Below are 15405 nucleotides of genomic sequence, written 5' to 3'. Positions count from 1 at the left end.
GTCAAACTTTAGACCATACAAAAACGAATAATGTACCGCTAGTACGATGGTTAGGTTATGTTAGGGTTGTTTGTAATATAAAATCAACATTTACATTACATTCAGAAAATTAACATATTAAAATAATTTCAATGGAGGAACAAGCAAATGTAAGTATATTTTCACTCAATTGATATCCATTTATAACGTCAAATTTGCAGGCAGGAGCACCACCAGGTATGGGTCCTCCACCCAGTTTTGGACCTCCAGGCACTCAGGGATGGCCTAATGATGAGTTTTGTAAGTAAAAGGTTTCCTCAATTTATATTTAGTATGAATTGTGTTAGGTAATTACTGCATTAGGTACATAAATGTTTTCATAGTATTTGAATTATGAAGCATCATTTATTATTACTTTTATTAAAGAAATAATTTACATTCTACTGATTTCATCATTCTAGCTCCACTAGGACCGCCTCCAACTATGGAACAATCTTCACCAGTAAATGAGAAACAACTACCTTCCTTATTAACTTTAAAGGTGGATCCCCCTGAACAGTTAACAGAAAATGCATCTGAAGTGGTTTTACCACAAGCTTTAGAAGATGTATTGGCTTTAAAAAATCAAAGACAACTGGAGCTTGGAACTGAAATTGATGTAAATAATGAAAATCAACAGCATCAAAATAAGGAATCTGAACGAGAACCTTTGTGGGAAAAAGATGATAATGTGGTGAGTTCAACTAAATACATTTTCTTATAAAGAAACAATCCACATTTATACTATAATGAATGCAAAGAATCTAGTGTTTATAATAAATAAATATCTATTCCATTTTTTTGTGATAATTCCCAAGATATTTATTTAAATGATATGGTTTACAAGGTTATAACAATGTCATATGAAATTTAAGGTAGCTAATGTAGTTACTTTCATGAAAATAAATATAGTATCCATCTAAATAGTTTTCCAATTATGGCAAAATACGTGACCATTTTTTCAAAATATAGGACTTTTTAGTAGATCTATAAAAGGAGAATATCCACTATGCTTTGCTTTACTATACACTACTGGTCAATACTTTTTGCCCACCCTAATATCCATTCTTTAAATTTCAAAATAATACACTTTAACAAATTTCTTTTTCATATTGTCAGCAAAGGTTGAAATGGTGTCTTACATATGCAAAATAATAGTGTCTTACTCAGAGAAAGCAGCTCAGATCTATGAATCTAGCGATCTCCCCTTTAGTACTTCTAGAATGCAAAGGAGATTGAAAGAAGCTGACCTTTTTGGAAAGGGGGTAGTCAAAAAACATCTTTTATAACGTCAAAATAAGATTAAAAGGTTGCAGTGGGCTTAAGAGTATAAAAATCGTATGCATGAAGAGTGGGAGGGAGTTTTATGAAGTCAAAGGTTGAGATTTTTGGATCTAGGAGAAGAGTGTTTGTGCACAGGTCAAAGAAAGAACAGATGTTTGACCCATGTGTAATTCCAACTGTAAAACATGGTGGAGGCTCGGTGATAGTTTGGAGGAAGGATGACTGGAGATCCGTTAAAAATTGAAAGGAATTTCAAAGGAAGAAAGCTGTAAAAAAATATTAAAGGAAAGTGTGGAACATTTATATCAACAATCCCAAGCATTCCTAAAAGCTGTGCAAAGAGTATTATAAAGAATTGGAAAGGAAGGATGTACTGAAAGTAATGATTTGACCATCACAGTCGCCGGATCTCAACCCAGTTAAGTACTTCCACTTCGTATCTTTGAAACATCCTGAAAAACGAATTGAACTAAATAGACGAAGATTATTTGTCGAACAAGAGAATGTAAAATTGTGCACTGAAATAACGAAATCACAAGGGGGGTACAACAATGAATAAAAAATTTAAATATGTAGAAATTATCGACTGTAGTTTTATTATTACTATATTATTATCTGTATAAATATCAAAGTCGATCGTATTATTTTAATTTGTTGTGTATCACACAAACTATAAGGTAGGCAAAAACTTTTGACCGGTAGTGTATCCCCAAGAACTCAAGCAGCTTTCAAGCTAGCATTGTCAAAACAGTGAAACCACCTTTAAAATGTGGTGCTTTTTGTTACAAAGAAAAGAATTTTGCTGCTGTTAGAGTTTTTCCAAAACAGTAGATAATGTCAGCTTATGAAAAAAGTAGTTTTGTAATTAGAATTTGTTAACAAATAAAATCTGAGATATATTAAATTTGTTTATAGTAAGTTACTTTGCATAGAGTTACTTATGAGTGGAAAAAAATAAGTGGGAGAAAGTATTTTACTCATGATTGATCTATTAAAACTAATGTATAAGTCAACACGAAATGGGCAAACCTCAGTTCACTTTCAGACTTTGTAAAAGAAAACTTGGTTTTAGAATCGTGTGTGTTGGTAGAGTGGTAATGTAAATGTGTTTGATATAAAATCTTCATTGATTCCAGAAATTCCCACTTAGTTAATAAATAGGTTGCTATCAATTCAAATGTAATTCTCAATCATTAAAAAAAATTCTTGAAAGATTTAACACTTCCAGTAACTTAACCATGTTTAGAGATTTTTCATTAAACTAAAGTATGCTTTGGAACGTTGCAGCTAATTCAGCTGAAAAATTTTATAGTTCTAAGAAATATGACTTAATTATCAGAATATCACTTTTATCGTGTCAGTGGAGAGTCAATTCAAATATCCTACAGAATTTGATATAATTAATAATATCATAATATCTGACAAAACATATACATCTATTCTTTGAGACATTTTCATTGTGACTTTGTATATTTATCCAATAATCAGAATCTATTTGACCCATAATATTGGTTGGATATAATTATGCATATTCCATGCAATTATAAAGATGGCTTTTGTAGTATTTGTGTCTTTATTATCTTAAACTTGAATGCTATAGATTGCTGACCCATATTTCTGTCCAATCTTTATAGCCGCTAAAATGTCAACAATAAAAACAGTATGCTATTTTGATTTTAACCACAAATCTATTCATTTTTGGCATAAATATTTTATGTAAATTTTCTTGTGGAGCGTTTTCCTCTTACAACAGTTTTTCTATTTTGTTTACATGGCTATTACCAAGTATGACTTAAATCTCAGCTGTGGAAAATCTATTCTGATGTTGCTGCTGATACATAAAAGTACTCAGAAAGAAGTAAATATTTGACAATCCTAGAAAAACGAGCAATGACGTTGCTATTCACAAGTATGAATGGAGTATCACCTATTATAGACCTATGCCAAATCAATTGCTGTTATGTTTTTATTCTGAAGAATTGATGTTTACTTTTGTATCATTGTAATCACACACTGATGTTCAAGTGACAGAATGAGTGTGAAAGAAAATGGCTTCGAAGCAAGCCCATCAGCCACAGAATTTTTTAATGTTTTTTCTACATCTACATCTACATCTACATACAAGAAAATGTGTTCCAGACCAGCATAAAGCATAAGAATTATTATCGCAGGCTGATGTTTGTATAATACCCAGCTTGGTAAGATGGACGGGGTATCTCCCGTGGCTAGTCTTGATTCTAAATATACTTGTTGAATAAAATTTTGGAGTTATTTAATTAGTAATAATTTGTAAGTGAAAGTAACATGGGATAAATTTAAAAATGGGTGTTATTTGAGGATTGTGAAACGTTATCTTAGTGTTTCCGCCAGGATGCGTACATTTTATCTTTTATTGAATCAATTTAATAATTTCCTGTATATATGTTACAAAAAACTCCATTAACTACTGAATCTTTTGGTATTCAATTAGCTTTTTTGTTACCTATATTCTAATATGTTCCTTAACACAAATGAATGTCACACTCAAATTCAATACACATGATTTTAGCTTTATCGTTGTCTCTTTTCTCTCTATTTAATCTCTCTACTATTTTTTAATTCATTATTGTACTTTTAGTTACTTAATTCTTTCTGTTGTTTCAATAATTTATTGTAGTGAAAAAATTGTTTAACTTATACTTATTTGTTGTTTTTAGGATACAGTAATAGATACTGAAGTAGAACCACTGAAACAACAAAAGGAAAAAGAAATCAAAGATAAAGTTAGTAAAAATAAGAAGAAAAAAAGAAGAAAAAAGAACAGGAAAAACAGAGAAAATGAGGAAAAGAAGGAAAGGGAAAAGAGTAACGAAGATAAAGATAAAGAAGCTGGTACGGAAAATGACCTACAAGATGTTGAAATAGAGTGAGTTGTAATTATATTCTATAGAATAGTTTCTACCATTTAGAAATTAAAATTAATCTCAACATTCTAGATATGTACAAGAAACGATTGGGTTACACGAACTGGCTCCTCAGTATAGGCAATTTTATAGTATTTTTGAATCATTCAAAATATCTGAACAAAAAGCTGACATTGCTCCCCCGACACTTGCAATGCCCACATCATTGTCCAGTAAAACAGCTCTAGCAAATGATGATTTTGAAGATGCTGATGAATCAGAAGATGTAAGTACATGTAAAGATACCCATTATAATATTAATAATTGTCTTTATTTCATACAATTAAAAAAACTTGATGTTAAATAGATTGTAGTTTGAGTTCACATTTATTGGATCAGTAAAAATTCTCTCTTTCCCTTACTGATCGAGTAGTTTGATATTAGCAGTACAAAATATTGTTTTAATTTCAAAATTACCAAAAAAATTTTGTAATATACTATAATTGATAGATATAATGTCTATCCACAAATTAAGGATAAAGGTAAATAACAAGCCACTCGAAGTCTAAATAAGAATGAATCTATCTTCTGAAAGATCCTGTATATATGTTATTGTTGAGCGGCTGCTCAACACGTGGGAGCAAAAGATCTTAAGCCGAATATATGGACCGGTGTCCAAACAGAGCGGTTGGGGCAGCCGTACAAACACCTAGCTCTATGAAGACCCGAGCTGGGTGACAGTCAAGAGAGCCAGACTCAGATGGCTAGGCAACTTGGAACGTATGCCTGAGGAGCAGGGGGTGAACAAAGCATACTGGAACGATGATTTCGAAGAGGATCTTCGGGAGCTAGGTGTGAGAGGGTGGAGACGCCGAGCGTTGAACCTGATGACTGGAGGAATGGAGTGCACGAAGCCAAAGTACCATCCCGGAATCGCGTCAGGTACGAATGTGTTTCTGTGGCTTTACGGACGTGATTGTTTGTTTGAGAGTGTAATATTACTCAGTTATTAGTTTATTTTATATCCAGTGTCTCCGAACAAATTATTGGATAATTTTTATTATGGGTAGAAGAGGCGTTCTTTCACCAAGTGAAATTGTTGAAGTGAATGCACTTCTTGTGAATGCGAAAACATTTACAGACAGGAAAATATCACGAATATTGAAGGTTTTTGAAGCTAGTGTACAACAAATAAAAAAGAAAACTGAGTCGGGGGAAGAAGTTTCAATTTACTGGAGAAGTTAGGCAATTTCTCTAAAAATCTGGAAAATTTTCAATTAGGATTATTTGAAATTAATAATAATTGATAAATCTACTAGAATTTTTTCGTTTTCTTCGAATGAGATTGAAAAATTGGCGCGCATGCGATTGTCATACCATCTAGCGAACTTTTTATTGTACTATTCAGTACCATCTATTTTATCTTCCGAAAATGTGTGCGTAAAAAATACCAGCTGATCATTGAGCAACTTAACCTTACAAAAGTGAGGAAGAATATTATGTTTATCACTTTATATATATATATAAAATCTATAGATTTAAAAAAATCTGAAAATTTGATTTTTTATAATGACATAAACATTGGTTGTGCGACTAAAAGAGCTATCAAAAAATGCAAAAACATTAAAGAGCATGATGTTCTAGAATTTAAAAAAGATTGTCGACAAGCATATATTGCATTGACTGAAAAATTACTTGAACGATCTCCAGGAAATTACAAATTAGTGAAAAAACTAAATTGTTTGTGGTTAGATAATATTATAGCTGCGCCAGATGATTTTAAAGAATTGACCAAATACATTAAAATTATTTTTACATTTTTTCATGGTAACTCATCTCTTGAACGAGGATTTTCTATTAATAAAGACTGCTTAATTGAAAATCTTCAAAAAGATTCGCTCGCGGCCGGATTAAGATTTATAAGGCCCGGGGTTAAAATAATGACAGGGTCCACTTAAGGAATTCGAAAACCCGGAAAAATTCACAAAATAATATCAATACGTTAGATTTGTGGTATCAACACATCAAAAAATACAGAAGATTTCCAAATGATGGGGCCCTCTTGGACCTGGGGCCCGGGGCTAGAGCCCCCCCCCCCAAGCCCCTAGCTTAATCCGGCCCTCAATTCGCTCATCCCCCAAAGATTAATTTATGATAAATTGATAAATGAAACTATTGAAATATCGAATAGTCTAATTCAGTCGGTTAAGAATTCAAGAAGCCGTTATGAAGAAAAATTTAAAAAAATAAAGAATTAGATGACCTTGATAGTAAGAATAAATATTTAAAGAAACAGCAATTGAATAATCTTTTAGATAAAAAGAAAGCTCTAGTCGTCGAGATATTCATCCATAGATGATGAAATTGAAAAATAAAGAATAAATGAATAATTATAACATAAAGAAAAGAATATATATATGTATTACATATGCTATTTAGTTTATTTGCACTAAAAGTGTTAATTTTTCATATTTATTCAATAAATATAAATAAAATGAAAGTGTTAATCTTCCTATACCCAACAGATTTTGATGGTTAAGTAGTTACTTACACCTACACACACATCAAGCTCCATTGCGATTTTCCAAAAGTAAAGGGCATTGGACATTCACAAATAAGTTTTATTTCTAAAAAAGCTACCCGTTGTTACATTATTTCTGTTCTACATTTACTACCTGTAATGGTACCTTTGACTATCTCCATGTCAGTCTTCTTGTATCCATCAGCTCCATTTTTTCCAAAATTTGAAGATACAAGTAACCCCTTAATGTGGTTTGATTACTATCTAATCCCCTTATATCATTGAAAATAAAGCGAAGATGATGAATTTTTATAGAAATGAGGAACTTCTATTGACAGTTAATTGAAAATGAACTAAAAGAAAAATAACACTCAGATCCTTTTGTTGACACAAATTCGGGTTATACGAAAAAAGGCTTCTCCTGCAGATAGTGTGTGATTATTAGATAGTAAATCGCCAATTAAATAAACATGTTAGTTTTTATGTTGGGTAAAATGAATTTTTACGGAAATCCCTAGTGATTGAACTTACAAGTGAGGAATGAGAGTCCTAAAATCTTGGTATTATCAATTTTTATGTTCATCCAGTTAAATTTTCTCTTTTGGATTATTCGTTTGTTCAATAAAAGTTTATACTCGAGACTATTATTTATATATCTATATTAATAAATCAAGAAATACATTTAATTTTAGAAAAAATATGAGGATAAAACAAAATTATCTAAAAGGAAGTTGAAGAAATTAACTAGGTTAAGTGTAGCAGAATTAAAACAACTAGTACAAAGACCGGATGTTGTAGAGATGCACGATGTCACCGCTAGAGATCCTAAATTGTTAGTTCAGTTGAAAGCACATAGGAATACCGTCCAGGTAAAACATTTTCTCTATTCATCATTCATCTGTAAACTGAAACTATACATTTTCTCCCTAGGTTCCAAGGCATTGGTGTTTTAAACGTAAATACTTGCAAGGAAAAAGAGGAATAGAAAAGCCGCCCTTTAATCTTCCAGATTTTATTAAGAAAACCGGTATTATGGAAATGAGAGCATCATTACAAGATAAGGATGAATCCAAAACGTTGAAAGCTAAAATGCGCGAAAGAACCAGACCTAAACTCGGAAAAATTGATATCGATTACCAAAAACTCCATGATGCTTTTTTCAAGTAAGTTTTTTTCATATTTAGATTTTTATAGAAAATTGGATCTATATTGGGTTTTCACAAAATTAGAATGTACTATTTTTCTTCCCTAGAAATAAACGTTTTATTTGTTTGGTGGTTTGTGCAAAAAAATCTGGCCATTTCTCCCTATAAGTCTATCGCTCGATTTTTCTAAAGCGTTGGTCTGTTGAACAATTACATTCCACATATAGGTAGAAGGTGGAATGAAATCTGATTACCCTCAGAAAAATTGTGAAAACAAGCAAAATTGAGAGAAAAATTGAGAACTGAAAATAATGATAATTACTTAATTTAAATAATAATAATTTAAGTAATACAACATTTTTTATTACTTATCCAAAGAAATACTTCGCAGTTGCCGTGTAATAACTTTTTTAAAAACTTCAAACAAAATGCCAACGTTGAGTAAAGTTGACCGATTGAATAATCCACCTACCTTCCTAATTCATGTTGTAACAATATTATTATTCATCTGGGATACACGAACATGCTTGTGTCTTCTTTCGATTACCTATGTTATAATTCTGGTAGAGAAATTCACTGCATTTGGTCCAGCGCAATATGACTTTCCAAACTGTCTGCTTCTTCAGGGCAATTCCAATTAAATAACAATATACTATAATAGAGTGTGTATGGTTTTGGGTAAATTTCTTTTTAATTTTTGGAAACATGGCATAACATCTGAAAATTTTTACCATGATCCGCCACTGAGAAGCAGTTATTTTATTTGGTTTCTTACGTGATATATTGCATTTCTGATGGTGTACGAACAAGATCTACATAAGCTCAATTGAAGAAATTAATTATTAGTACTTTCTTGTCTTTTGAGGACATTTTTTCAAATTACGAATAATCAACTTATAGTGCAAATATAAATGAAAGAACAAATGTGAGCCAAAGACAAATCCTCACTGACACATTGTCATTATACTCTAGAATATGAAGTGATAAACTAGTGGAGTTGAGTTTATCATGACTCCTCTCAAAGCTCCTTTTAAAAAAGAAAAAATATAGATCTGGAGGATCTCTAGCCTTCAGAATTCGATGAAATATGGTTTAAAACAACCACTAGAAAAACAATAAAATTCTCAATTGCCCAAATAGATCAAGGTCTTTCTGGTCTGTAACAAAAGCACCAAGGGCTTTCTAAGTCAAAAATTCCACTGTTGACTGGAGAAGATCGCAGTGACCGCAAAAGAGAAGGCGGACTTGTTGAGTCGCATGTTTACTTCAAATTCAACTCTTGATTCGTGGGGAAAACTACCACCCACCCTGCCTAAAGTTGGCACATCTATGCTAGAAATAGAATTTCTCCACCGAGATCTGGCAAAACTTCTCAAAAGCTGAAACATCAATAAATCCACTGGTCTATCATATAAAAGATGTCATTTCCCTGCAGACTGGAAACTTTCTTGGGTTCAACTAATACCAAAAAAAGGAAAACAGGCACTGCAGTTCAGGATTTAGTCCGGCCTGGACATAAAATATCGCCATCACCATTCACTTGTTGGGTGTTGAGGTAGAAAGCAATATGTGCTCGCATAGTCACGTGATCGATATATCCAAGGTAGCTTCACAAAAACTTAGAGCCCTCTTTAAGACCAAAGAACAATATACTCGACAACAACTTCTAACCCTCTATAAGGCCCAGACCATCCATCTTTGAAATATTGTAGCACATTTGGATCTCGGCTCCCAAGCATATCCTGAAGATGCTGAACTCAATACAGAAGAGAGCAGCTCGACTTATAAGCTATCCAGAGTTGATCAGAAACTTGGAGAGCTTATAGCATAGAAGAAAGGTCGCCGACCTGACTTTGTTTTACCGATACTACCACGGCAAATGCTCTTCCGAGCTGTCTAACATAATCCCACCGATATCAGTTTTTGCAAGATCTACTCGAGGCTCCAGAGCTCACCTACAGACGCCTAGAACAATTTAACGGGACTCATTCCTTTGGAGAAGTGCAAGCCTGTGGCTACAACCTACAAAAGTTTAAGATCAATATCCACAGGCATCTCCACTCGACAGGCACCACTCGAATTACTCGAGTGTTTTACCCTCTTGTGCTTGCTTCTTACAATAAAAAATTCAAAAAATGGGTGTTGGTTAAATGATTGCTGAAATTCAGCTGTTTTTGGTATTTTTTGTATAATCTAATTCTATTTAGGTGGCAAACAAAACCAAAGATGACAATCCATGGTGACCTATATTATGAAGGAAAAGAATTTGAAACTAGACTAAAAGAAAAGAAACCTGGTGATCTCAGTGAAGAACTAAGGACTGCTCTTGGTATGCCCGTTGGTCCAAATGCTCACAAGGTACCTCCGCCATGGTTGATTGCTATGCAACGTTATGGGCCTCCACCGAGCTATCCCAATTTGAAAATTCCCGGATTAAATGCTCCTATTCCAGAAGGGTGCGCATTCGGATATCATGCAGGTGGTTGGGGTAAACCTCCCGTTGATGAAAATGGTAAACCATTATATGGTGATGTATTTGGCACAAACACAAATAACATCGATGTAAGTTTATAACATTTTATATACGTCTAAAAAATATTGAGTTGTTCAATAATTTTAGTTAAGTTTATATAAATATCTGACATACGAAGTTATTTTTAAAATTTTTTAGGATATTGGGGAAGATCCGAATATAGATAGATCTCTATGGGGAGCATTAGAATCCGAATCTGAGGAAGAAAGTGAGGAAGAGGAGGAAGAAGAGGAGAAAGAAGCACCAGCTCCTGATGAGTCTGGTCTTGTAACACCAGCTGAAGGTCTAGTTACACCAAGCGGCATTTCCAGTATACCAGCAGGAATGGAAACACCTGAAACAATCGAACTAAGAAAGAAAAAGATTGAAAATGAAATGGAAGGGTAAGTTTACAATGATTATTTCAAACACAATTCTGTTAGATACTGCTATAAACTTTTCAAATTTTTTATTTATTCACAGCAATGAAACTCCAGTCTTATATCACATCATTCCTGAAAAACGTAATGAGAGAATTGGAAATGCCATGATGGCGAGTGCTCACACTTACGATATGACCAACGTAGGCACTGTAGGAGCTCCAATAAGCAAAAGAACCACAGATCGTGAAGGTATGGTCGAATTGGCGCTTGATCCTTCGGAATTGGATATGGATAGTGATGCTATGGCTGTAAGATATGAACAGCAGATGAGGGAAAACCAGAGTCAATTACAAAAAGAAGATCTAAGCGATATGTTAGCAGAACATGTTGCGAAACAAAAGGTTACTTCTTCTCTTATTTTATTATCGTCATTTTTGTTTTATGCAAAATCTAATTGGTAATCAGCTAAGAAAAGTTTGGTACTTTATTTGATTATTATATTTGTATATATCAAACATTTGTTTAACAATTGCGGAAGATTAGAAAAATAATTATACTAGTTAAATGTTTGCAGTACTATTTTTGCTTTAAACATACTTTTCACCCTCAAAAGCTAGTTTTCGATCAAACTATTTGCTACTAAATAGAAACTTCCTAATTTAAGACAGCTTTTTTCTTTATCTACAAGATTCAACATCCTTCTTCTTTTATTGTCTTTATTTAGAAGATATATCTTCTATTCAATCTACTTATGCTTACACATAATGTACAAGCCTAGGAGAATTTTTAATATTAATAAAACTGAATATTAGTTTGCTGGAAAGGTTATAACAACAGGTAACTACGACTTTGCAAAATAAGCTACTGGCTTAAAAAAGCATAAATATAAGTATCGTAGTTTTTTATGGATTGCCTTGTACTCACAAAAGAGATGTTAGGCAGTTTCCTTTGGTTCCTTACCGAAACGCCAAGAGCTGTCGGAAATTTCTCCGATGTTCTTCAGATGAGAGTGCAATGGACAGTGTCTTTGTTCAATGAAAAGGCCTTTTGAAATAAATTGGTGGAATAAGAAATATACCTTTTCAATTGTTTTAGATCTGGGGTCTTATTCCATATTTCTGATTTCTTCTCGTTTTGGTGGAGAATGATTCGTCTTCTACGATTGGTTTTTCTGATGCTGGTGTACCATTCAAAATTAATCGTTCTACGTTGCTCTAATTCAACAGTGGCGACATGTACAGTTGCTTCAAAGTGCTTCGTGCTCGAACAACTTTTGTTGGATTTGGCTCAGACGTCTTTTGAAGCACCGCGATGCATACAAAACACTAATAAAGCGTATATGGTCATATGAAATACATATCTGGGATTCACCACGAACAACATAAAGGTGCCTTTTCAATCCAAAGTATTGAGATCGCTGACTAAAGCTCCCTAAGATAATCCCAACTATGTACTCAATTTTCCAACATTTATTTAAGAATGTGCCAAACGACTTAATTGCATATCCCTTTACCCATCAGCAAATGGAAAGACTGGAACTACCCCACAGCATTTTTTTGCACCAATCGACACGAGCATTTTTTGAGCTATTGTCAAATTATACAGTATTCAATGCGAACAAATCTCTACAGCCAAATGTTTATGCAATATTGAATGTATGCGAGTGGAACTAATGCCCAAGTATGTTTCGATCTCGCGATTTGTCACATGACGATCACACAGCATCGATGTTTTCTGATACAACAGCCGATTTTTAACGACTTTCATAAATTTCATCCTGTAGCGAAGTGCGACCACGATTGAATTCGGAAAACAAGCTTGAGATTGTGCTTCATCTCCAAAAGTTGAAAAAAGTTGATCGGCACACTGCTATTGGTTTAATCTACGTCGAAAGTCATCGCACGAAAATGTTTGCGATTTAATTCCATTTTTTTTACCAAGATGATCGTTTATGAAGGCAATCTCAGATTTGACATATTCACATCAGTATGGTCATATCTTAAGTAGCAACTCTCGTATTTTCAATTTTTTGGTATTGCAGTCATCCACATATTGGGAAATTTGCTGATGACAGTTACCTCAAGATTTTCCATTACTAATTGTGTTCTTGATATGGATGCTCTCCTAGCACAGCACAGCTAATTTATTTATATACTTTATTTTATGAATTCTATGGCAAAATAGAAGTTATATCAAAGTTCCAAAAAGATTAAATTTTTGTTTTGAATAAGAATTTCCTGTTATATTTTTAATTTTACAATAATATTCGGTGACTTATTTAGTAACAAATTTTATTAACAAATCTTAATATTTTTTACAGAGTAAGAGAAAGCGACAACAGCAAGATACAAAACAAACGAAGAAATACAAGGAATTCAAATTTTAAGGTTTTGTACATTTTTTGTGTTGTGGGGCTCTTAACAACATTATTTGTAGATTTTAATGATCCAATAAATATAATGAGTGGTAAAATTTTATTTCTAAATCAATATATGTGTTTCGATTTTCATTATTTCCAGTAACCTACTGTCAAGCCTTGAAAAATTTACCATACATGATTTTGGAAAAAGCCCGGCTATACAACAACGCAAAAATAAAAATTTTGACAAATGATTGGTTTTACAAATATATCACAAATAAAAATGAATTTATTCAGCTTTGCTCAAACCTAATGGATTTATATGGTTTCGCTCAAATCTCTAATAATTTGTTAGTAGATAGAAAATTGTTTAAAGAGTAAAACCAAAACTTTTAATAGAGTTCCATAAGGTATGAAAATCTTTAGTCCAAATCCAGGACTAAATATTGAATCGTAATACATAAAACCTCAATATAGCAACTTCCTCGATTTAACAAATTTTTCGTAACTCTCAAGTTCCCACCAATGTATGACTATTAATCTCATAGTATGTGGAAAGGGGAGGTTTGAGAGACGATGTAGTCAAATCGATCACGAAATTGGATTTCGCTTTCGATGTGAATAAAACAATTTGTTTACTTCTTGATACCAATTTTAGGCCAACGTGACCTCAACATAACAAACCTCAGTTCAACGAATTACTTTATATAACGAATATTTACTTGTTCCCTTCCGATTTATATATATATTGAGGTTGCACTGTAAAACCTTTTAAACTGTATAGTTAATAGCTTAAATAACAATTAAGTTCTTTATTATAACAATTGAGAACAACAATTTACTGCAAACTGAGAGGAAAAACAGGAAAAAATATTTACAGTGGAGATAGTTTATTTTAGAACTGATAAATTATATGTATTTGTTTCTTAAGGTAAATGTAAGTTTAAGTATATTACATGAAAAAACATACAGATGGGTTTGAAATCTAGTAGATTAAAAGTATAACAAGAGATTAGAAACATCATTTCATTCATTATACAAAAATTTTAAAAAATATATCATCTGTTATTTTAAATCACTGTCTTCGTCATAGATCTCATTCATTTCCATTATAGGTGAAGGATTTATACAGCTATTGCCATTGCATTCTAAGCAGGTTACAGTGCAATTTAATCCACTTTTCAGTATTGTTTTCTGAACGTTGACATGAATATTTTATTACTAGCTGGATAAATTTTATTCTCATACACCTTTGTCCAGATGTGTTGTAAACACTTGTAATGCGATATTCTCTTCAATCATCATCTTTAAATATTTAAATGCACTGGTTATTAACCAATATTTCGTATAGCTATTTTTTAAAGCATATTTTTATATTAGTTCCAAATCTACTAGAAAACACAGTATTATCGTTATAATGCTTCATTAGTCTCACTTCTATTGTATCATTAGGAATATGACCAGTTTTTGAAATCTTTTTTTTTTCAAATTTATTCCATTCTTGCCTTTACTTATATTTCTACAGGATGAATTTGTTTCTCTTCTTGGATCGAACTTTTTGAATGTGTATCAAAATCCATGTGATATTTAGGTCCCTGAGCTATTAAATCAATCACACAGACATTTTTTTAGTAATGTGGTTACATGGCTGATTTTTTGCCTCAAATATTTGTTTTCTTTACATTATTTCATCACCTTCCTTTCCACAGCTAGAACAACTAAGTTTCCAATTTAAGCAGCCACACAACAAAAGTGGACAGCTCTGCATAAAAAGCCGCAAGTTGAGGCTCTTATATTCGACGCATGTAAAAGTCTTCCAGATTGCTACAATGGAGTGAAGAAGTTGGCCTTATCCAAACTTTATAAAACCAAGCAAAGCCATCGCTCCCATTGAATTTGTTTGCCCAATTGTTTATTGTTTTTATTAAAAGTACAAGTAACATTATTTGATAAAGTTTATATTTTCTACCTGAATACCCATGCAAAGCCATCGCTCCCATTGAATTTGTTCCAATTGTTTGTTATTGAAGTACAAGTTAGGGCTGTGAGTGAATGGTTAATTGTTTAAATTTTTTTCACTTAAATTATAGGTAATTGTAATTTTTGACGACTCAAGTGGTTACCAACCGCTGGCTTATATGATTAAGCTGCTATCGTGTAATAATTAAGAGGATTGAGTTATAGCGCCTCGGTTTGGTTATAAAAACCAGCGCACGACATGAAGAAAGGTGAAGTACTCAGACAAACTTTTTTAATAAATAGTTGAAACTTTGATGTTATAATAACAAATAAAATACAGTA

At 32.5% G+C, this 15405-nt stretch overlaps 1 protein-coding gene across 1 annotated transcript; it reads left to right on the top strand.

Moving 5' to 3' along the window:
* Window positions 1–2: 2 nt before the first annotated feature.
* On the top strand, window positions 3–13234 carry LOC130441999 (splicing factor 3B subunit 2). Its single transcript, XM_056775943.1, has 11 exons — window positions 3–149; window positions 201–279; window positions 441–712; window positions 3999–4207; window positions 4278–4470; window positions 7398–7574; window positions 7636–7868; window positions 10058–10412; window positions 10522–10766; window positions 10846–11146; window positions 13066–13234. Exons 1-11 carry the CDS (start codon window positions 132–134, stop codon window positions 13129–13131), a joined length of 2148 nt encoding a protein of 715 aa, XP_056631921.1. The 5' UTR covers window positions 3–131; the 3' UTR covers window positions 13132–13234.
* Window positions 13235–15405: the final 2171 nt, after the last annotated feature.

Source organism: Diorhabda sublineata, chromosome 3 (assembly GCF_026230105.1).
Source record: "Diorhabda sublineata isolate icDioSubl1.1 chromosome 3, icDioSubl1.1, whole genome shotgun sequence".
NCBI lineage: Eukaryota > Metazoa > Arthropoda > Insecta > Coleoptera > Chrysomelidae > Diorhabda > Diorhabda sublineata.
This window is presented reverse-complemented; position numbering and strand designations above follow the sequence as displayed.

Bases quoted from the DNA above. Each gene is read 5' to 3' on its own strand.
- LOC130441999 (XM_056775943.1), top strand. The intron at 7,869-10,057 runs GTAAGTTTTTTT...AATTCTATTTAG, and splicing joins CTCCATGATGCTTTTTTCAA to GTGGCAAACAAAACCAAAGA. The intron at 10,767-10,845 runs GTAAGTTTACAA...ATTTATTCACAG, and splicing joins ATTGAAAATGAAATGGAAGG to CAATGAAACTCCAGTCTTAT.